This window comes from Papio anubis, chromosome 9, assembly GCF_008728515.1.
Source record: "Papio anubis isolate 15944 chromosome 9, Panubis1.0, whole genome shotgun sequence".
In the NCBI taxonomy this organism is placed as follows: domain Eukaryota; kingdom Metazoa; phylum Chordata; class Mammalia; order Primates; family Cercopithecidae; genus Papio; species Papio anubis.
This window is the reverse complement of record NC_044984.1, coordinates 45,707,899-45,732,711: the sequence shown is the minus strand read 5'-3', so window position 1 is coordinate 45,732,711 and position 24,813 is coordinate 45,707,899. Positions and strand designations below refer to the sequence as shown.

Sequence of the window (24,813 nt, the reverse complement as noted above, 5' to 3'; positions counted from 1 at the left end):
GGTTGAATGTAAAAAGAAGGATAAGAAAATAACGATTTCTCCTTTGCTAAATGGATTCTCCTAAGTTCAAGGGAAATGAGAGTCGACTAATAGTAGATATAATTCAATCAACCTTTTCTTTTGTTTCATTTTTTTTTGTATGTGTATGGGACAGAGTCCAGCTCTGTCGCTCAAGCTGCAATGGCGTGATCTCGGTTCACTGCAACCTCCACCTCCCAGGTTCAAGCAATTCTCGTGCCTCAGCCTCCCAAGTAGCTGGGATTACAGGCACGCACCACCACACCTAGCTAATTTTTGCATTGTTAGTAGAGACAGGGTTTTATCATGTTGGCCAAGCTGGTCTTGAACTCCTGACCTCAAGTGATCTGCCCACCTCGGGCTCCCAAAGTGCTGGGATTACAGGTGAGAGCCACCATGCCTGGCCCTCATTTTCTTTTGTTTCTTTTAATTCATTTTATACATTAGTGATCACAAAGTTTATCCCAGGTTGGTGTCCCGCTTTTACTCGGCACGCTTTCTAGTTGCTTCTCACAGTTAATTCAGAGGCCCGATGGGATACAAAATTTTAGCGTGGGCTTCAAGAAAATAAAGTTTAGAAAGTAGGTTATAATGCTGGAAAAAAGTCATAAATTTCTAAATAAAAAGTAAATTATTTGGGGGTGTGTATACTATAGTTCTCTGTTGGCAGAGGAAATGAAGTGCTGATATTAAATAAATGGTTTTAATTAGAATTTAAATAACAGGTAAATACTTGTTTCTCTAAGTATACTTTGAGAATTGGAACCAAGATTATAATTCGAAAAAAATCATACAAACATGTTTTAGAATAAAATCTAAGAAGGAAAGAATTTTGATTAACCAAATAACAGCTTTCATTTTAATTATAAACTATCATTTGGCATTTATACACATAAAATATATGTTTAACTGAATATTTTGTACAAACTCTATGAGTATTCCAGATACAGAATTATGATTATAAAATAAAACAATCAAGATATTTCAAGGAAGCATGTGATTCAGTGCCAAAATTACAGTGGTATATCTGTCACAATAGTTATAGCCCATAAAATGTTGACATGAGAACTCTATGTAGGCAATTAATTGCTAGAAGAATAAATGATTTTCATTATGCAGAACATAGAAAGGGACACAATGCAAAATAAAGATATGAAAGCCTTCAGAATGTCTTTATGTGGTTGCTAGTAAGATGACAAGACATAAAGCTATAAGAATCTGGCCATGTGAAATATTTAGAGTAAGTATGCCTTGAGTGCTTGCGTGGAAGAAGTGCTCTGTCAGCCACTTTTGGTAGAAGTATGGCCCAATATAGATACCAGGAAAACCTCTTCGACCACAGCCATGTCCGTAACTGGTAATTCCCATTACAAAAAATCTTTTATATTCTGGTAAGTAGCACATTAATGGTCCACCACTGTCACCCTGTCAAAAAAGTCCCAAAATAGTGTTTGTTACTTCTAGTATTCTTCAAGCAACAGTAATTCTGGAATAAATTATTTACATCAAACATACATTTATATAAATACATGTTTTCAATATACCCCCAACTTATAAAGATCATAGATTTTGAGCTTAATCTTCCAACTCAAACAGGAGGAATTCAGTTTTGCCCAGGTATTTGGAGGAACCATACAGCTGGTAGATAAACGTCTCATCTGCCTAGTTTTGAGCCAGAATATTATAAATCAAATTGTTTGGATTTTTAAATACAATTACTCAGGGGAAATATAATTTAGGAAGTATGCAAAATATTGTAAAAACTGTCTATTTTTAGAATATTCTCTTGCTTAATACTGTGTGTGGAAAGTATAACTCTAAGATGTATGAAGGATTCTTTTAGGCATGTGTGTGGTTTGCTTGCCAAGGAGAGGAGTCAACTGGCATCTTGCAAGAGATGACAAGTTTCTAAGTGCTGACAATGGCTAGTGCAGCAAAATAAGCATAAATGGCAAAGCCTCTCAGTAGTATTATAAATGACAGTCACTTTCATAGTCTATACAAAATTATGAATGCACCCAACACTGTTACTAAGGCCTGTTAATGCACTCAAAACAACAAGGACACTGAGATAACTGTTTCCAATTCTCTATACAAGGCAGGCATTGAATAATTATTTTTTGATGAGGAAGATGTTTGGCCTAGGAATGCAATCCAATTAGAATGGATTCTTTACTATTTTACTCAGCAAGATTTTTAAGGAAAAGGACACAGGAAAGATAAACTTTAGATTGCAGAAATGAGAATGAGTAGGAAAAGGTGAGAGCGTGGGGTACTCAGGAGTGAAGGACTAGTAGATTTGGAAACAAGAAAAGAGGAATAAAGGAAGAGTAAAAAAGCATGAGACAAAACAAAAAATGGATCAATTGTACTTCTTTAAAAAATTAACATTTGTGCTGCAAATGATGACCTCAGAAAAGTGAAAAAACAGTCTACAGAATGGGAGAAAAATTTTGTACATTATATATCTGGTAAGGGACTTGTATCCAGGATATATGAAAAAGGCTTATAACTCAGTGATAAAAAGACAACTCAATTTAAAAATGAGGAAGGGATCCAAATAGACATTCCGTAAAGAAGCCATATGAATGGCTAATAAATACATGCAAAAATGCTCAACATCATTAGTCATTAAGGAAATGCAAATTAAAACCACTATGAGATAGCACTTCACACCCACAAGGATGTATTATTAAAAAAAGACAGTAACAGGCTGGGCGCAGAGGCTCACGCCTGTAATCCCAGCACTTTGGGAGGCCAAGGTGGGCAGATCACTTGAGGTCAGGAGTTCGGGACCAGCTCGGGACCAGCCTGGTCAACAAGGTGAAGCCCCATCTTTACTGAAAATACGAAAAAAAATATCCAGGCATGGTGATGTGCGCCTGTCTTTCCAGTTACCTAGGAGGCTGAGGAATGAGAATCACTAGAACCTGGGAGGCAGAGGTTGCAGTGAACAGAGATTGTGTCACTGCACTCCAGCATGGGTGACAAAGCGAGACTATTTAAAAAAAAAAAATTGAGCTGTACACTTTTAACTAGGTGAATTATATCTCAAAGTCAATGATTTAAAAAAAGGATTCAAGGTAAATTCTGCCTATGGTTGACCCCGATGATAGTAGAAACCATGGAATCAGGAACCAAGAAGATTTGGATTGTTGAAATAGTTAAAAAGGAGAAAAAATAATTTAGTATTTTTAGGCCTGATAATTAAGACCACCAGAAAGTTATCAAAGGCCTTGTTTGACAAGTTCCCTTCTGGCTTCAGAAAATATTTTAAAGGAAAATTACTTGGTCTTACCCTGCAAGTATCAAAAGCTCCATCTTCGTCACCTGCACAAAATGAAGTGTTGGGAATTATTCCCCCATAACTCCTCTCAGAATTACACATCTCTCGAGAAATATAATGCACTTCTGCGTCTTGTAAAATATTGGTAACGTTACCTGTTAACAAAAAATACCAGTAAGTTATCTTGGAGCACAGACATTTTCACAGTGATTTATTATTATTTTTTTTTTTGTATTTTTAGTAGAGACGGGGTTTCACCGTGTTAGCCAGGATGGTCTCGATCTCCTGACCTCGTGATCCGCCCGTCTCGGCCTCCCAAAGTGCTGGGATTACAGGTGTGAGCCACTGCGCCCGACCCCACAGTGATTTAAATGTTGGTGTTTTATAACCAACATTTTATAAGTTTTCTTTCCAAAGTGACTGATTCAATAATTATGTAAAAATATATTCATATGTATGTGTATGAATATGTATGTATGCCTAGGAAGATTGTAGAATGTTTACCTAAATGTTTGTTTGTTTTTGAGATAGGGTCTTGATCTATTGCCCAGGCTGGAGTGCAGTGATGTGACCTCGGCTCACTGCAACCTCTGCCTCCTGGGTGCCAGCCACTCTTGTGCCTCAGCCTCCCGAGTAACTGGGATTACAGGTGCGCATCACCACATCTGGCTAATTTTTTTTTTATTTTTTTATTTTTTTTATTTTTGAGATGGCGTCTCACTCTGTCACCCAGGCTACAGTGCAGAGGCGTGATCTCGGCTCACTGCAAACTCCGCCTCCCGGGTTCAAGTGATCCTCCTGCCTCAGACTCCTGAGCACTCACCATTATGCCCAACTAATTTTTGTAGTTTTAGTAGAGATGGGGTTTCACCATGTTGACCAGGCTGTTCTCGAACTCCTGACTTCAAGCGATCCACCCACCTCGGCCTCCCAAAGTACTAGGATTACAGGTGTGAGCCACCACGCCTGGCCAGATGCACCTTTGTATATTCCCACTAGCAAAGTATGAGGGTTCCAAATTCTTCACATCCTCATCAAGGCTTGTTATTGTCTAGCTTTTTAGTTATAGTCATCCTTGTGTGTCATCCCAGCACTTTGGGAGGCTGTTTTAAAATTACTGCTAGTGTATAGAAATGGAATAGATTTTGTATATGGTCTTATACTGGCTGTATTACTAAACTCTGTTAATTCCAATGGATTTTAGAGCCTATTTTAATTACATCATCTGTGACTAATGAATATTTTGTTATTTCCTTTGTAAGTTGTGTGCCCATCTTTTTCTAGTATTAACACACCTGGTAGGACTTCTACAATATTGAATACAAGTGGAGAAATTGTTCCTGACTTTAAAGGAATGTTTTACTGTAATGATGTTTGCAGTAGTTTAGAGGTCAATAACCTTAATTAGGTTAAGGAAATTCCCTTCTATGTCTAGACTGTTAAGAGTTTCTAACAACACTTCTACTGCATTTATTCAGATAACATTTTTTTATCCTTTAACCAATCTGTGATGAATTACATCAAGAGACTTCTAATTTTATTTATATTATTATTTTTGAGACAGGGTCTCGCCCTGTTGCCTGGGCCGCAGAGTGCAGTGGCACAATTAGCTCACTGCAACCTCAAACTCCTGGGTTCAAGCAATCCTTCCGCCTCAACCTCCCAAGTAGCTGGGACTATGGGCATGTGCCACCATGCCCAGCTAATTGTTATTTTTGGTAGGGATAGGGTCTTGCTGTGTTGCCCAGGCTGGTCTCAAACTCCTGGCTTCAAGTGATCCTGCCACCTTGGCCTCCCAAAGGGCTGGGATTGCAAGCATGAGCCACTGCACCCAGCTGAGACTTCTAATTTTATTTTATTTCATTATTATTTATTTTTTTTTTTGAGACAGAGTCTCACTGTGTCACCCAGGCTGGAGTGCAGTGACGTACTCACTGCAACCTCTGATTCTTGGGTTCAAGTAATCCTCCCTCCTCAGCTTTCCAAGTAGCTGGGACTACAGGCACACACCACCACGCCCAGCTAATTTTTAAATTTTTTCTAGAGTTGAGGTTTTGCTATATTGCCCGGGCCATTCTTGAACTCCTGGGCCCACGCAATTCTCCCGCCTTAGCCTCTCAAAGTGTTGGAATTACAGGTGTGAACCACCACAGTTGGCTGACTTCTAATTTTAAACCACCCTTGGATTCCTGAGATAAACCTAATTTGGTTATGATTAATTCTATTATTTTTTTGAACCAGGGCCCTGCTCTGTTGCCTAGGCTGGTGCCTAGTGTAGTGGCACAATCATAGGTTGCCGCAGCCTCAGCCTCCTGGGCTCATGTGATCCTTCTGCCTCAGCCTCTTGAGTAGCTAGGACTATAGGTGTGCACCACTATGCTCAGATAATTTTTTAGTTTTTTTGTAGAAACAGTGTCTCAGTATGTTGCTCAAGCTGGTCTTGAACTCCTGGCCTCCTAATTTGGCCTCCCAGAGTGCTGAGATGACAGATGTGAGCCACTGTACCTGACCATCAATTCTATCTATAATATACTTTATAGATGTAGTATGTTATTACTAATAATTTGTTTGGAATGTCTGCATTTATAACATTGGCCTTTCTCTTACTACGATTACTTGATTTTGGAATCAATAATAGGATTATTCTCATACACTGACATGGAGTATATTCCTTCCTTTTGTATTCTTTGGAAGCATATGTATATAATTTAAATAATCTTCCTCTAGTATTTTTTTTTTATTATACTTTAAGTTCTAGGGTACATGTGCACAATGTGCAGGTTTGTTACATATGTACACATGTGTCATGTTAGTGTGCTGCACCCATTAACTCATCATTTACATCAGGTATATCTCCTAATGCTATCCATCCCCCCTCTCCTCACCCCATGACAGGCCCCGGTGTGTGATGTTCCCTTTCCTGTGTCCAACTGTTCTCATTATTCAATTCCCACCTATGAGTGAGAGAGAACATGCAGTGTTTGGTTTTTTGTCCTTGTGATAGTTTGCTGAGAATGATGGTTTCCAACTTCATCCATGTCCCTACAAAGGACATGAACTCATCCTTTTTTATGGCTGCATAGTATTCCATGGTATATATGTGCCACATTTTCTTAATCCAGTCTATCATTGATGGACATTTGGGTTGGTTCCAAGTTTTTGCTATTGTGAATAGTGCCACAATAAACATATGTGTGCATGTGTCTTTATAGCAGCATGACTTATAATCCTTTGGGTATACACCCAGTAAGGGGATGGCTGGGTCAAATGGTATTTCTAGTTCTAGATCCTTGAGGAATTGCCACACTGTCTTCCACAGTGGTTGAACTAGTTTACAGTCCCACCAACAGTGTAAAAGTGTTCCTATTTCTCCACATCCTCTCCAGCACCTGTTGTTTCTTGACTTTTTAATGATCGCCATTGTAACTGGTGTCAGATGGTATCTCATTGTGGTTTTGACTTGCATTTCTCTGATGGCCAGTGATGATGAGCATTTTTTCATGTGTCTGTTGGCTGCATAAATGTCTTCTTTTGAGAAGTGTCTGTTTATATCCTTTGCCCACTTTTTGATGGGTTTTTTTTTTTCTTGTAAATTTGTTTGAGTTCTTTGTAGATTCTGGATATTAGCCCTTTGTCAGATGAGTAGATTGCAAAGATTTTCTCCCATTCTCTAGGTTACCTGTTCACTCTGATGGTAGTTTCTTTTGCTGTGCAGAAGCTCTTTAGTTTAATTAGATCCCATTTGTCAGTTTTGACTTTTATTGCCATTGCTTTTGGTGTTTTAGACATGAAGTCCTTGCCCATGCCTATGTCCTGAATGGTATTGCCTAGGTTTTCTTCTAGGGTTTTTATGGTTTTAGATCTAACATTTAAGTCTTTAATCCATCTTGAATTAATTTTTGTATAAGGTGTAAGGAAGGGATCCAGTTTCAGCTTTCTACATATGGCTAGCCAGTTTTCCCAGCACCGTTTATTAAATAGGGAATCCTTTCCCCATTTCTTATTTTTGTCAGGTTTGTCAAAGATCAGATGGTTGTAGATATGTGGTATTATTTCTGAGGGCTCTGTTCTGTTCCATTGATCTATATCTCTGTTTTGGTACCAGTACCATGCTGTTTTGGTTACTGTAGGCTTGTAGTATAGTTTGAAGTCAGGTAGCATGATGTCTCCAGCTTTGTTCTTTTGGCTTAGGATTGTCTTGGCAATGTGGGCTCTTTTGTTCTGAGTTCTGGTTTTTTATTTTTGAAAAAACCTAATTACTGATTCAATTCTTTTACACTTTATAGGACTATAGAGGATTTCCATTTCATGTTTGGTCAATTTTGGTTAGTTACCATTTTCATATTTAGTCAATGTATTAATTTCAGTTTGGGCTAGTTACCATTTTCATATTTAGTCAATTTGTTAATTTCAGTTTTGGTTGTTTACAAAGGAATTTATTCATTTTGTCTAAGTACTAAAATTTACAGTATAACATTTTAAAAAGTACTGTGCTATATGTTAGTTCATAATATTAATTCGTTTTTGTGCCTTCTTTCCTTTTGCCATCAGTCTTACCAGTGGTTTGTTATTTTTTCAGAAAACTGGATTTTGGCTTGTCGGTTTTCTCTTTTCTATTTTCTATTCATTAATTGTTGTGCTTACCTTTATTTCTTTTTTTCTGCTTTCTATGGGTTTAGAATGTTCTGTCTTTTTTTAGTCTCCCTTCATAGTAGCTGAGACTACAGACATATACCACCATGCCTGGCTGTAATATTCTTTTTTTTTCTTTTTTAAAGAGAGATGGGGTCTTGCTCTGTTGCCCAGGCTGGTCTTGAACTCCTGAGCCCAAGCAATTCTCCCACACTGGCCTCCCAGAGTGTTGGGATTACAGGTGTGAACCACTGTACTTGGCCACTGCAATGTTTATTTAAACTTTAAAAAAGTTAGACTTTGAATTCACAGTGTTCAGACTTTATTCTTCAATACTAGGTCAAATATTTGCTCTTCCATATGATTCAAACTATATATATATATATATATATATATATATATATATATATATATATTTTTTTTTTTTTTTTGAGGTGGAGTCTCAGCCTGTCGCCCAGGCTGGAGTGCAGTGGCGTGATCTTGGCTCACTGCAACCTCCACCTCCTGGGTTCAAGTGATTCTCCTGCTCCAGCCTCCCAAGTAGCTAGGATTACAGGCTCGCGCCACCACGCCCACCTAATTTTTTGTATTTTTAGTAGAGACGGGGTTTCACCATGTTGGCCAGGCTGATCTCAAACTCCTGACCTTGTGATCTGCCCGTCTCGGCCTCCCAAAGTGCTGGGATTACAGGCCTGAGCCACTGCGCCCAGTCTCAAACTAAAAATATATATTTCTAAAACTTTAAATTTTATGTTTTACCTCTACCTGCAGCTCTCAAGTTTTACTATGTGCCATATACATTATTGTTCAATTCTAAGTATTTAAAATTATTATGATTTCCTCTTTGACATATGAATCATTTAGTAGTTTTGAATTCTCCAAATGTGTGATGTTAAAAAGCTTACCCTTTTGTCATTTTTTTACAGCTTTATCAGGGTTTAATTTACATAACATGAATATCACACATTGTACCAATGCAGTTGTATTGTACCAATGATTTCTGGTAAATTTATACCAGCACCACAATCCAATTTTAGAGTATTTCCTTCACCTACAGAGTCCTCCTATGCTCACTTGTAATCAGTTCCCAGCGCCAGCCCCACACTTAAGAAATGACTGGCTGGGCGCAGTGGCTCACGCCTATAGTCCCAGCACTTTGGGAGGCTGAGGTGGGCAGATTACCTGAGGTCAGCAGTTCGAGACCAGCCTGACCAACATGGAGAAACCCCATCTCTACTAAAAATACAAAAAATTAGCCAGGCATGGTGGTGCATGCCTGTAATCCCAGGTACTCGGGAGGCTGAGGCAGGAGAATCGCTTGAACCTGGGAGGCGGAGGTTGTGGTGAGCTGAGATCGCGCCATTGCACTCCAGCCTGGGCAACAAGAGCAAAACTCTGTCTCAAAAAAAACAAAAACAAAAAAAAAAACAAAAAACAAAAAACAAAACTGATTTCTGTCTCTATAGGTTTGCCTTTTCTTGAAATTTTGTATAAATGGAATCATACATTTGTAGTCTTTTTGTATACAGCTTCCTTCATTTAGCCATATACCAATGTTTTCAAGGTTCATCTATTTTGCAGGATAGTTTTCTTCCTTTTTGTTGTTGGATAGTGTTTTGTTGAACAGATATATCATATTTTGTATATCCATTCACTAGTTGGTGGACTTTGGATTGTTTCCAGTTTGGTGAGTTATTAATAATGCTATGATGAGCATTCTTAAGTTTTTTGTGGACATGTTTTCATTTGTCTTTGGTAGATATCCAGGAGTGGAATTGCTAGGTCATATGGTAACTATGCTTAACATAGTAAGTCCATATTTAACTCTTCAAGGAACTGTCAAACTGTTTTCCTAAGTGGCTTTACCATTTTACATTCTCCTCAGCAACGTATAAGGGTTCCAGTTTCTCCACATCCTTGCTAACACTTGATTTGTTAGTCTTTTGGATTATAATCATTCTAGTAGTTGCATAGTGGCATCTCATTGAGGTTTCAAGGATGTTAACATAAATATATATTTGAAATGAGGTCTTGCTGTGTCACCCATGCTGGAGTGCAGTACAGTGATCATAGCTCACTGCAGCCTTGAGCTCCTAGGCTCAAGTGACCCTCCTGTGTTAGCCTCTCAAGTAGCTGGGACTACAGGCATGTACCACTGTGCCTAGCTAATTTTTATAGCAAAGAGATCTTGCTTTGTTGTTGGTCTCAAACTCCTGGCTGCAAGTGATACTTTCACCTTGGCCTCCCAAAACACTGAGATTACAGGTATGAGCCACTGTACCCAGCCAGTGTTAACAATTTTTCATGTACTATTAGCCATTTGTATATCTACCTTGGTGAAATGTGGTTTCAAATCTTTTTTGTTTCTGCAAACACTATGATGACTTATCTTTTCAAATCTTTTTTTTTTTTTTTTTTTTTTGAGACGGAGTCTCGCTCTGTCGCCCAGGCTGGAGTGCAGTGGCCGGATCTCAGCTCACTGCAAGCTCCGCCTCCTGGGTTTACGCCATTCTCCTGCCTCAGCCTCCCGAGTAGCTGGGACTACAGGTGCCCACCACCTCGCCCTGCTAGTTTTTTGTATTTTTTAGTAGAGACGGGGTTTCACCGTGTTAGCCAGGATGGTCTCTATCTCCTGACCTTGTGATCCGCCCGTCTCGGCCTCCCAAAGTGCTGGGATTACAGGCTTGAGCCACCGCGCCCGGCCATCTTTTCAAATCTTTATCCAATTTATTTTTTATTTTTTTGAGGCAGGCTCTTGCTTTTTTGCTCAGGCTGGAGTGCAGTGACACAATCACAGCTTACTACAGTCTCAACCTCATGGGCCTCAAGCGATCCTCCCACTTCAGCCTCCTGAGTAGCTGGGACTACAGGCGTATGCCACCATGCCCTGCTCGTTTTTTGGTATTTTTTTAGAGATGGGTTTTACCATATTGCTCAGGCTGGTCTCAAACTCCTGAGCTCAAGCGATCCACCTGCCTCAGACTCCCAAAGTTTAGGGATTACAGGCGTTAGCCACTTTGCCAGGCCTTAAAACAAATTTTTCTTTACAAATTCTCGTTAATGATAACAATTCACACATGACTACTTCCAACCTTATTTTCTAGTCAGACCCTTCTTAATAAACCACATATTTTACTTTACATCATTTTGGTTCAGGGAGTCCAATAAAATTATTAATTTCATATTGAAATGGAAATGCATGCAACAAAAAATAAGGAAAGGGTTTTCAGAATGATAATAATATGTCAAATTAACATTTACATTCCTGGCAAAAAGCCAGTTGGTTATGATGTATTATCATGTTTTATACACTGCTGGAGATATTTGCAGCTCTTTTTCCGTTGATTTTCTTAATGGTGGTTTTTGAAGAGGATATATGTTTAAATTTTGATGAAGTCCAATTTATCATTTTTATTTTTATTAATGGTTGTGCTTTTAGTGTCCTAAGAAATCATTGCCTAACCCAACGACCCAACGACCCAACGACTCAAAGACTTTTCTCTTTGCTTTTTTCCTAGAAGTCTTTCTTTTTTTTTTTTTTTTTTTTGAGACGGAGTCTTGCTCGGTAGCCCGGGCTGGAGTGCAGTGGCCGGATCTCAGCTCACTGCAAGCTCCGCCTCCCGGGTTTACGCCATTCTCCTGCCTCAGCCTCCCAAGTAGCTGGGACTACAGGCGCCCGCCACCTCGCCCGGCTAGTTTTTTGTATTTTTAGTAGAGACGGGGTTTCACGGTGTTAGCCAGGATGGTCTCGATCTCCTGACCTCATGATCCGCCCGTCTCGGCCTCCCAAAGTGCTGGGATTACAGGCTTGAGCCACCGCGCCCGGCCGAAGTCTTTCAACTGTAGCTCTTATACTTAGGTCTGTGATCCATTTTGAGTTAATTATTTCTCTAAGTCTCTTTGTGCTCCTAAAACATATCATAGACTGCTTATAAACAGTTGCTTAATAAACAACAGGAATTTATTTCTCACAGTTCTGGATGCTGAAATTGAAGATCAAGGCACTGGCAGATTCGGTGTCTGATTAGGGCCATTTTCTGGTTCATAAATTGTGACTTTCAGCTGTATCCTTACGTGGTGGACGGGCAAGGCAGTTCTTTGGGCCTCTTTTATAAGGGCGCCGATCTCGCTGATGAGAGCTCTGCCCTCTCAAAAGGCCCTACCTCCTAATATCATCACCTTAGGAGTTAGGATTTCAACATATGAATTTTGGATGGACACAAACATTCAGATTGTACCACTATTGAATACAGTATGGAGCAAAACTCCGAGGGTTTTTTTGTGTGTGTGTGTGGCGTAAGGATATCCGGTTGTCCTAGCATAGTTTGTTGAAAAGACTGTTTTCCATTATATTGTCTTGGCACTGTTGTGAAAATCAATTGGCCATAAATATAAGGGTTTTTTTCCCCTCTATGTTGTGTTCCAATAATCTACAGTGTATCTTTTAAACATTAAATTTTTTTAGAGATGGTCTCATGTTACCCAAGGACTAGAGTGCAGTGGCATGATCACGACTCACTGAAGCCTCAAACTCTTGGGCTCAAGTGATCTTCCTGCCTCAACCTTCCAAGTAGCTGGGACTGTGGCTGCACACCACCACACCTGGTTTATTTTTATTTTTGCAGAGATCGGGGCTCACCGTATTGCACAGGCTGATCTTTAAATTCCTGAGCTCTCGCGATTCTCCTGCCTTGGTCTCCCAAAATGCTGGGATTACAGGCATGAACCACCACTCCCAGCCTCTACAGGTCTGTCTTTACACCAATGTGTTAATTGCTGTAGTTTTATAATATGTTTTGAAATCAGATAGTGTAACTCCTTCAGTTTTTTTTTTTTCCCCAAAATAATTTTGGCTATTCTAGATCCCTTGCCTTTCCATATAGATTTCAGGATTGGCTTGTTAGTTTGCATGAAAAATCCAACTGGCATTTTATAGGCCAATCTGTGAATAATTGCCTTATTAACAACATTGAGCCTTCTGACCCATGAATGTAGTATGAGTCTCCATTTATTTTAGGTCTTCTTTAATTTCTCTAAGTAATGTTTTTGTAGTTTTCATTGTACAAGTCTTACACATCTTTTGTTAAATCTGTTCCTAATTATTCATTATTTTACATGCTATTATCAGCTGGGTGCAGTGGCTAATGTCTGTAATCCCAGCACTTTGGGAGGCCGAGGCAGGCGGATCACTTGAGGCCAGGAGTTTGAGACCAGCCTGGCCAACATGGTGCAACCCCCTCTCTACTAAAAATACAAAACTTAGCCGGGCATGGTGGCGCACACCTGTAATCCCAGCTACCCGGGAGGCTGAGGCAGGAGAATCACTTGAACCCGGGAGGCGGAGATTGTACCGAGCTGAGATTGCACCACTGCACTCCAGCCTGGGTGAAAGAGTGAGACTCTGTCTCAAAAAATGAAAATAAATAAATAAACGCTATTATGAATAGAATTGTGTTCTTAAATTTTGTTTTCAGATAGTTTATTGTGAGTATAGACATATGATTGATTTTTCCTGTAACCTCAATGAACTTGTTTTACTAGATTGTTTTGTAGATTCCTTCAGCATTTCTACATTTACAGAATCATGTCATCTGTGAATAAAGTTTCCCTTTTTGATTTCCAATTTGTGTGCCTTTAATGTCTTTTTCTTGACTATTGCACTGGCTAAAATCCTTGCTGTGTTCCTGATTTTATAGGGAAAGCATTCATTCTTTTACCATTAAGTAGGATGGTTAGCTTATTCTTTATAGATGCTCTTCATCAGTTTAAGCTTCCTTCTATTGCTATTCCTTTTTAAAAAAAAAAAAATTTCAACTTTTATTTTAGATTCAGGAGATACGTGTTACCTAGATACATGCCTGATGCTGAGATTTTGGGTACTACTGATCTTGTCACCCAGGGCATAATTGACCACATATACTGAGCATAGTACCCCCAAATTAGTTTTTTGGCCCTTGGCCCCCTCCCTCCCATCCTCTTCTAGTAGCCCCTGGTGTCTTTTGTGACCACCTTTATGTTCATGAGTACCCACTATTTACCTCCCACTTGTAAGTGAGAACATGCAGTATTTGATTTTCTGTTCCTGTGTTAATTCACTTAGGATAATGGCCTCCAACTCCATTCACGCTGCTGCAAAGGACATGATTCTGCTTTTTTTTTAATGGCTGTATAGTATTCTATGGTGCATATGTACCACACTTTCTTTATCCAGTCTATTGTTGATGGGCACCTTGGTTGATTCCATGTCTTTGCTATTGCAAATAGTGCTGCAATGAACACAGGAGTGCATACGTCTTTTTGGTAGAATGATTTATATTCCTTTGGATATATACACAGTAATAGGATTGCTGGGTCCAATGGTGATTCTGGTTTAAATTCTTTGAGAAATCTCCAAACTGCTTTCCACAGAGGCGGAACTAATTTCTATTCCCACCAGTAGTGTGTAAGCATTCCTTTCTCTCGGCAGCCTTGGCAGCATGTGTTTTTTGGCTTTTTTAACAATAGCCATTCTGATTGGTGTGAGATAGTATCTCCTTGTGATTTTGATTTGCATTTCTCTGACGATTAGTGATGTTGAACATTTTTTCTATGTTGTTGGCTGCTTGTATGTCTTTTGAGAAGTATCCGTTCATGTCTTTTGCCTATTTTTTAATGGGGTTAATTGGTTTTTGGCCTGTTCAATTGTTTAAGTTCCTTACAGATTCCAGATATTAGACTTTTGTAGGATACATAGTTTGTGAGTATTTTCTCTCATGCTGTAGGTTGTCTGTTTTCTCTGTTGATAGTTTCTATTGCTGTGCAGAAATTTTTCAGTTTAATTAGTTCCCACTTGTCAATTTTTATTTTTGTTGCAATTGCTTTTGAGGACTTAGTCATAAACTCTTTCCCAAGGTCAATGTCCAGAATGGCATTTCTTGGGTTTTCTTCTAGGATTCTTATAGCTTGAGGTCTTACATTTGAATCTTTAACCTATTTTGAGTTAATTTTTGCATATGGTGATAGGATAGAGGTCTGGTTTCATTCTTCTGCATATGGCTAGCCAGCTATCCCAGCACCATTTATTGAACAGGGAGTTCTTTCCCCATTGACTTTGTTAAAGATCAGATGGTGTGTGGCTTTATTTCTGGGATGTCTATTCTGTTCTATTGGTCTATGTGTCTGTTTTTGTAACAATACCATGCTGTTTTAGTTACTGTAGTCTTTCTTTTTTTTTGAGATGGAGTCTTGCTCTGTCACCCAGGCTCAAATACAGTGGCATGATCTCAGCTCACTGCAACCTCCCCTCCCAGGTTCAAGTGATTCTCCTGCCTCAGCCTCCCAAGTAGCTGGGATTGCAGCTGTCTGCCACCATGCCCTGCTAATTTTTAGAGATGGGGTTGGAACATATTGGCCAGGCTGGTCTCAAACTCCTGACCACAAGTGATCTGCCCACCTCGGCCTCCCAAAGTGCTGGGATTATAGGCAAGAGTCACCATGCCCAGTGTTACTGTAGTGTTATAGTATAGTTTAAAGTTGGGTAATGTGATGTTTCCAGCTTTGTTCTTTTTGCTTAAGATTGCCTTGGCTATTTGGGCTCTTTTTGGGTTCCATATACATTTTAGAATAGTTTTTTCTAGTCCTGTGAAAAAATGACATTGGTAGCTTGATAGGAATATCATTGAATCTATAGATTGATTTGGGCAGTATGGACATTTCAATGATATTGATTTTTCCTGTCTATGAACATGGAATGTTTTCCCATTTTTCTGTGTCATCTATGATTTCTTTCAGCAGTGTTTTGCAGTTCTCCTTATAGAGATCTTTTGCCTCCTTGGTTAGATGTATTCCTATGAGGATTTTTTGTTGTTGTTGTTGTTGCTTGTTTGTTTTTTGTTTTTTTGGCATGTGTGGTTATTGTAAATGATATCGCATTCTTGATTTGGCTCTCAACTTGAATGTTATTGATGTATAGAAATGCTACTGATTTTTGTACATTTATTTTGTATCCTGGAACTTTACTGAAGTCATTTATCAGTTTCAGGAACCTTTTGGTGGAGTCTTTAGGGTTTTCTAGAATCATACCATCAGTGAAGACAGATAGTTTGGCTTCTTTTCCTATTTGGGTACCTTTTATTTCTTTCTCTTGCCTGATTGCTATGGCTAGGACTTCTTATTGCTATTTCTTTTGAGAATTTTTAAACTTAGAATGGTGTTGGATTTTATCAAATACATTTTCCACATCATTTGCAGTGATCTTGTCATTTTTATCTTTTATTAATATAGGCTTTATTTTATTGATTTTCAGATGTAAAACCAACCTTGCATTTTTGAAAGAAATTCCACTAGGTAGTGTATATAATCCTTTTTTATATGTTGCTGTATTCAGTTTGCTAACATTTTGTTGATGATTTTTGAGTCTGTATTCATGAAAGCTGTTTCTCTGTAGTTTTCTTGTAATGTCTTTGGTTTGGTATCAGGATAATAATACTAGGCTTATATAACTATCTGGGAAATACTCCCTTCTCTATTTTCTGAGTGTGTAATATTAGAACTATCTCTTCTTTAAAAATTTGATATAATTCACTTGTGAAGTCAACTGGGCTTGGGTTTTTTTTTAAATGGGAAGACTTTAAATTACTAATTATATTTATGTACTTGTTACAAGTCTATTCAGATATTTGTTTCTTCTTGAGCCAGTTATCGTAATTTTTTTCCTTTCAGGAATTTATTACTGTTACTAAAATTTATGTGTAACAAATATAATGTTAATCAGTATTTAAATACTTCTCCTGAATAATACAGGGAACTGAAACCACTTTGACTCTGATCACCCCTCCTGAAATACCTGCCTTCTCCCCACAACTTAGACATTATTTTTAATGATTCCAAGTTTCTGTCTTGCCACTACTGACATTTTGGGCCAAACAGTTCTTTGTTTGGGAGATGGGAGAACTATACTGTGCATTGAAGTATGTTAGGCAGATACCAGTAGCAAACTTATCCCTTGCCTAGTTTTAACATCCAAAAATTTTCTCCAGATATGTTACCAAATGTTCCCTGGGGGCAAAATTATGCCCAAGTGAGAACAACTGTTGTGTACAGACAATGTTTATTTACATTTACCTATATATTATCCATGACTTTCTCTGTTCTGTCTTACATCTTATACCTCCCTTTTAGCATCATTTACTTTCTTTCTGATATTTCTTTTACTTCCTTGGTGAAAGACTGTTGGTAGTAAATTCACTTTTTGTTCACAGATATTCTTGAGTGATACTTTTGCTGGATATACAATTGTAGGCTCATAGTTATTTTCTCTCAGCATTTTGAAGATATTTCATTGTCTTTTGACTTTCTTTTCTATTTTATTTATTTTTCCACAGCTTATTGGGGTACAGGTGGTGTTTGGTTACAAGAATAAATTCTTTAGTGGTGATTTGTGAGATTTTGGTGCAACCATCACCTGAGCAGTATACACTGCACCCTATTTGTAGACTTTTATCCCTTGCCTCCCTCCCACCCTTTCCCCTGAATCCCCAAAGTCCATTGTATCATTGATATGCCTTTGCATCATCATAGCTTAGCTCCCACATATCAGTGAGAATATATGATGTTTGATTTTCAATTCCTGAGTTACTTCACTTAGAATTATAGTCTCTAATCTCATCCAGGTCGCTGCAAATGCCATTAATTCATTCCTTTTTATGGCTGAGTAGCATTCCATCATATGTATGTGTATGCACATATATATATATGTGTGTGTGTGTGTATATATGTATATATACAGTTTCTTTATCCACTAGTTGATTGATGGGCATTTGGGTTGGTTCCACGATTCTGCAATTGCTAATTGTGCTGCTATAAATACGTGCATGCAAGTTTCTTTTTTGTACCATGACTTCTTTTCTTCTGGGTAGATACCTAGCAGTGGGATTGCTGGATCAAATGGCAGTTCTACTTTTAGTTCTTTAAGGAATCTCCACCCTGTTTTCTTTTTTTTTTTTTTTTTTTGAGACGGAGTCTCGCGCTGTGGCCCAGGCTGGAGTGCAGTGGCGCGATCTCGGCTCACTGCAAGCTCCGCCTCCCGGGTTCACGCCATTCTCCTGCCTCAGCCTCCTGAGTAGCTGGGACTACAGGCGCCCACCACCGCGCCCGGCTAATTTTTTGTATTTTTAGTAGAGACGGGGTTTCACTGTGGTCTCGATCTCCTGACCTTGTGATCCGCCCGCCTCGGCCTCCCAAAGTGCTGGGATTACAGGCGTGAGCCACTGCGCCCGGCCTCCACCCTGTTTTCCATAGTGGCTGTACTAGTTTACATTCTCACCAGAAGTGTGGAAGCATTCCCTGATTACTGCATCCATGGCAACATCTACTGGTTTTTTTTGTTTTTTCTTTTTTAATTTTTTGATTATGACCATTCTTGAAGGAGTAAGGTGGTATTGCATTGTGGTTTTGATTTGCATTTCCCTGATCATTAGTGATGTTGAGCATGTTTACATGTTTGTTGGCCATTTATATATCTTCTTTTGAAAATTGCCTATTCAAGTCCTTAACCCACTTTTTGATGGGATTTTTTTTTCTTGCTAATTTGTCTGAGTTTGTGGCAGATTCTGGATATTAGTCCTTTGTCAGATGTATAGATTGTGAAGATTTTCTCCCACCCTGTGGGTTGTCTGTTTACTCTGCTGACTGTTCCTTTTGCCATGCAAATGCTCTTTAATTAAGTCCCAGCTATTTATCTTTGTTTTTATTGCATTTGCTTTTGGGTTCTTGGGCATGAAATCCTTGCCTAAGCCAATGTCTAGAAGGGTTTTTCCAATGTTATCTTCTAGAATTTTTATACTTTCAGGTCTTAGATTTAAAGTCCTTAATCCATCTTGAGTTGATTTTTGTATAAAGCAGGCAACAAGAATCCAGTTTCATTCTCCTACATGTGGCTAGCCAATTATTCCAGCACCATTTGTTGAAAAGGGTGTCTTTTCCCCATTTTATGTTTTTGTTGGCTTTGTTGAAGATCAGTCGGTTGTAAGTATTTGGGTTTATTTCTGGGTTCTCTATTCTGTTCCATTGGTCTATGTGCCTATTTTTATACCAGTACCATGCTGTTTTGGTGACAATGGATTTATAGTATAGTTTGAAATCAGGTCGTATGATGCCTCCAGATTTGTTCTTTTTGCTTAGTCTTGCTGTGGCTATGCGGGCTCTTTTTTGGTTCCATATAAATTTTAGAATTGTTTTTTATAATTCTGTGAAGAATGATGGCGGTATTTTGATGGGGATTGCATTGAATTTGTAGATTGCTTTTGACTGTATGGTCATTTTCACAATATTGACTCTACCCATCCATAAGCATGGGATGTGTTTCCATTTGTTTGTGTCATCTATTATTTCTTTGAGCAGTGTTTTGTAGTTTTCCCTGTAGAGGTCTTTTGCCTCCTTTGTTAGGTATATTCCTAAGTATTTCATTTTTTTGCAACTATCATAAAAAGGGTTGAGTTCTTGATCTGATTCCCTGCTGTTAGTATATAGGAGAGCTACTGATTTGCGTACATTAATCTTGCATCCGGAAACTCTGCTGAATTTTTTTTTTTTTTTTTTTTAAGAGGGAGTCTCATTCTGTCGCCCAGGCTGGAGCTCAGTGACACAATCTCGGCTCACTGCAATCTCCCCCTCCTGGGTTCACACCATTCTCCTGCCTCAGCCTCCCGAGTAGCTGGGACTACAGGCACCTGCCACCACGCCCGGCTAATTTTTTGTATTTTTTAGCAGAGATGGGGTTTCACCATGTTAGCCAAGATGGTCTCAATCTCCTGACCTCGTGATCTGCCTGCCTCGGCCTCCTAAAGTGCTGGGATTACAGGCGTGAGCCACCATGCCCGGCCTTGCTGAATTCTTTTATCAGTTCTAGGAGCTTTCTGAGGAGTCTTTAGGGTTTTCAAGGAAAATGATCATACTGTCAGCAAACAGTGACACTTTGACTTCCTCTGTACTGATTTGGATGCTCTTTATTTTTTTCTCTTGCCTGATTGCTCTGGCTAGGACTTCCAGTACTATGTTGAAGAGGAGTGGTGAGAGTGGGCATCCTTGTCTTGTTCCAATTCTCAGAGGGAATGCTTTCAACTTTTCCCCATTCAGTATTATGTTGGTTGTGGGTTTGTCATAGATGGCTTTTATTATTACATCGGGGTATATCCCTTGTATGCTGATTTTGCTGAGAGTTTTAATCATAAAGGGATGCTGGATTTTGCCAAATGCCTTTTCTGCATCTATTGAGAAGATCATGTGATTTTTGTTTTTAATTCTGTGTCTGTAGTGTATCACATTTGTTGACTTGTATATGTTAAACCATCTCTGCATCCCTGGTGTGAAACCCACTTGATCATGATGGATTAACTTTTTTTTTTTTTTTTGAGATGGAATCTCCCTCTGTCGCCCAGGCTGCAGTGCAGTGGCACAATCTTGGCTCACTGCAACCTCCGCCTCCTGGGTTCAAGCGATTCTCCTGCCTTAGCCCCCTGAGTAGCTGGGAGTCTCCCTCTGTCACCCAGGCTGGAGTGCAGTGGCACGATCTCAGCTCACTGCAACCTCTGCCTCCTGGGTTCAAGCAATTCTCCTGCCTCAGCCTCCCAAGTAGCTGGGATTACAGGTGCCTGCCACCATGCCCAGCTAATTTTTCTAATTTTAGTAGAGACAGGGTTTCACCAAGTTGGCCAGGCTGGTCTCAAACTTCTGACCTCAGGTGATCTGCCCACCTTGGCCTCCCAAAGTGCTGCGATTACAGGGGTAAGCCACTGCGTCCAGCAGGTGGATTGTCTTTTTGATATGTTGTTGGATTTTGTTAGCTAGTATTTTGTTAAGGGTTTTAGCATCTATGTTCATCAGGAATAGTGGTCTGTAGTTTTCTTTTTTGGTTATGTCCTTTCCGGGTTTTGGTGTTAGGGCAATGCTGGCTTCATAGAAAGAATTAGGGAGGGCTCTCTCTTTCTCTATCTTGTGGAATAGTGTCAAAAGGATTGGTAGCAATTTTTCTTTGAATGTCTGGTAGAATTCTGCCGTGAATCCATCTGATCTTGGATTTTTATGGTTAGTAATTTTAAAATTACCATTTTAATCTTGCTGCTTGTTATTGGTCTGTTCAGGGTATCTATTTCTTCCTGATTTAAGCTAGGAGGGTTGTATTTTTCCAGGAATTTATCCACCTCTTCTAGGTTTTCTAGTTTATGTGTGTAAAGGTGTTCATAGTAGCATTGAATTATCTTTTATATTTCTGTGGTGTCAGCTGTAATATCTCCTCTTACGTTTCTTATTGAGGTTATTTGGATTTTCTCTCTTCTTTTCTTGGTTAATCTTGCTAATGGCCTATCAATTTTATTTATCTTTTCAATGAACCAACTTTTTGTTTCATTTATCTTTTGTATTCTTTTTGTTTCAATTTCATTTAGTTCTGCTCTGACCTTGGTTATTTCCTTTCTTCTGCTGGATTTGGGTTTTTTTTTTTTTTTTTCTTGTTTCTCTAGTTCCTTGAGGTATGACCTTAGAATGTCGGTTTGTGTCCTTTCAGTCTTTTTGATGTAGGCATTTAGGGTTATGAACTTTCCTCTTAGCACCACCTTTGCTGTATTTCAGAGGTTTTGATAGGTTGCATCATTATTGTCATTCAGTTTGAAGATTTTTTAAATTTCCATCTTGATTTTGTTTTTGACCCAGTGATTATTCAGGAGCAAGTTATTTAATTTCCATATATTTGCATGGTTTTGAAAGTTCCTTTTAGAGTTGATTTCCAGTTTTATTCCACTGTGGTCCAAGAGAGTTCTTGATATAATTTCAATTTTCTTAAATTTATTGAGGCTCATTATGTGGCCTATCAGGTGGTCTATCTTGGAGAAAGTTCCATGCAGTGTTGAATATAATGTGTACTCTGCAGTTGTTGGATGCAATGTTCTGTATCTGTCTGTTAAGTCTGTTTGTTCCAAGGTATAGTTTAAATCCATTGTTTCTTTGTTGACTTTCTGTCTTGATGACCTGTCTAGTGCTGTCAGTGGAATATTGAGGTCCACCACTATTATTGTGTTGCAGTTTATCTCATTTCTTAGGTCTATTAGTAATTGTTTTATAAATGTGGGAGCTCCAGTGTTAGGTGCATATATGTTTAAGATTGTGATATTTTCCTGTTGGACAAGGCCTTTTACCATTATAGAATGTCCCTCTTTGTCTTTTTTTTTTTTTTTTTTTTACGGAGTCTCACTCTGTTGCCCAGGCTGGAGTAAAAGAATTCAGGAAGTTAGTTATTAAGCTAATCTGGGAGGCACCAGAGAAAGGCGAAGCCCAATGCAAGGAAATCCAAGGTTCCTTCTTATTTGGGTAGGCTCTGTCAGAGGGAAAGTCTAGGGCTGAAGGCTGTTGTTTACATTCTTTTATCCCATTGAGTGTTCCTCTGATGTAGTACTCTCCTCCATCCTTTCCTATGGATGTGCTTCCTGAGAACCGAGCTGCAGTGATTGTTATCTTTCTTCTGGGTCTAACCACCTAGCCTAGTCTACCAGGCTCTGGGCTGGTACTGGGGGCTGTCTGCACAGAGTCCCGTGATGTGAACCATCTATGGGTCTCTCAGCCATGAATACCAGCACCTGTTCCAGTGGAGATGGCAGGGAGTTGAAATGGACTCTGTAAAGGTTCTTAGCTTTGGTGGTTTAATGTCCTACTTTTTTGCTGGTTGACCTCCTGCTGGGAGGTGGTGCTTTCCAGAGAGCATCAGCTGTGGTATTATGGAGAGGAACAAGTGGTGGGCAGGGCCCTAGAACGCCCAAGGGTATATGCCTTTTGTCTTCAGCAACCAGGGTGGGTAGGGAAGGACCATCAGATGGGACAGGGCTAGGCATATCTGAACTCAGACTCTCCTTGGGTGGGTCTTGCTGAGGCCACTGTGGGTAATGGGGGTGAGAGTCCCAGGTCAATGGAGTTGTATACTGAGAGCGATTATGGCTGCCTCTGCTGAGTCATGCAGGTTGTCCGGGAAGTGGGGGGAAGCCGGCAATCACAGGCCTCATCCAGCTCCCACACAGTCCGAAGGGCCAGTCCCACTCCCACCATGCCCCTCAAAAGCACCAAGTCTGTTTCCAGACAATTGGCAAGCAGGGCTGAGAACTTGCCCCAGGCTACCCACCTCCCAGAGTATTTGAGGTGTCTCCCAGGTCCTGCAGGAGCAGTCTGCTTCCTTCAGAGGCGTCTGTGGTTGTCTTGGGATTCTTGGTTTATTCCTGCAGTCATTCTGGAGCTAAAATTAATGATGCCAGCCTCCACATGCTGCTCTGTCCATCCAAGTTAGAGCTGCAATCTAGTTCTGCCTCCCGTCTGCCATGATGATGTGAATAATCAGCTCTGCAGTCTGTACAGAAGTTCCACGTTGGAGCTGCAATCTAGTTCTACCTCCCATCTACCATCATAATCTGAATAATCAGTTCTGCAGTCTGTACTCAAGCCGTGTTTCTCGAGAGTAGGCCTCAAGAAACCTACAATCATGGCAGAAGGCAAAGGGGAGACAAGCACATCTTCACATGGCAACAGGAGAGGATGTCTTTTGGGTTTCATTATTGCTATTGAGAAGTTTTCTGAAAACTAATCTGTAATTCTATTATAAGGATTTTGCTTTTATCTCTGGTTACATTTCAGATCTTCTTTTGTTGTTGTTGTTCAACTTCAGTATAATGTCTGAAAGGGGATTGTGTTTTGTTTTGGCTAATATTGTGCTTATTAATATTTTATCTGGATTCATGTCTTTCATCAGTTTTTAAGAAATTTCAACCCAAATCCATTGAATATTGCCTCTCCTCTATCCCCTTTATTCCTTCCTCTCTGGCACTCTCATTAGATGTCCATTAGATTTTCTCATTCTATCCTTCTTATACCTTATTTCATGATTTTCTCTTTTTTCCCCTCTGTGCTATAGTCTAGGAAGTTCCTTCAGCTATATCTTCTGGTTCACAAATCCTCTCTTTAGCTGTGTCTAATATGATATCTAGTTTATCCAGTGAGGTTTTTTTTTTTTGTTTTTGAGACAGAGTCTTGCTCTTGTTACCCACACTGGAGTGCAAAGGTGAGATCTTGGCTCCCTACAACCTCTGCCTCCTGGGTTTAAGTGATTCTTCTGCCTCAGCCTCCCGAGTAGCTGGGATTACAGGCATCCACTACCACGCCTAGCTAATTTTTTGTATTTTTAGTAGAGATGGGGTTTCACCATGTTGGCCAGGCTGGTCTTAAACTCCTGATCTCAGGTGATCCACCCGCCTCAGTTTCCCAAAGTACTGGGATTACAGGTGTGAGCCATCGTGCCCTACCTATCCAATGAATTTTAAATATTAGCAATTACTTTTTTCATTTTTAAAGATTCTGATTCTCCTTGAAATGTACCTAGTCCTTCTAAATAGTCTATTGCTCATTTTTAATTTACCTTTTACTTCTTTAAACAATTTACATACTTTTTTTATTCTATACCTAAAAATCTGAAGTCCTTGGGAGGCATAATATGTTTGTTGTTTCTGTTGTCTTTCACTATTAATTTTTTTTTCCTTATGTGTTTGGTGATCTTTGAACTGATATTTGGTTGATTTTAATCTGTGGGATCTTAAGTGCTTCTAAACTTTAGCCCATTGAATTAATTTCAGTTATTATATTTAATTATATTAGATATGTATGTTAAATATATTAATGATTTGTGATCTTTTTATTGTAATCCATTCAATTTCATTGAAACTTTATCTGGTTATATTCTTTGAGGCCTTAGATGAAGTTGGGTTTCTATATAAATAATTTGCATTTGATTTTGTCAGGATCAAATCTTGGGATGTTACTAAGCTAGAATCTGTTTTAAACTAAATTCTCAGCTTGAAGTTTTGTAGTCT

The 24,813-nt window shown here is 39.2% G+C and overlaps 1 protein-coding gene across 2 annotated transcripts in view; it reads right to left on the bottom strand.

The window, feature by feature from the left end:
* Positions 1–819: 819 nt before the first annotated feature.
* TMPRSS12 (transmembrane serine protease 12) overlaps positions 820–24,813 on the bottom strand; it is a 45,489-nt gene continuing 21,495 nt past the window's right edge. The window contains exons 4-5 of one of the 2 annotated variants that reach the window (XM_003906371.5): positions 3,317–3,459; positions 820–1,443 (exon numbers count right to left, since the gene is read on the bottom strand). In XM_003906371.5, coding sequence (XP_003906420.1) covers positions 1,192–1,443; positions 3,317–3,459 — 395 coding nt within the window. In that variant the 3' untranslated portion in view covers positions 820–1,191. The remainder of the gene's footprint in view (positions 1,444–3,316; positions 3,460–24,813) is intronic. The other variant, XM_009180734.3, reaches the window with a different exon arrangement.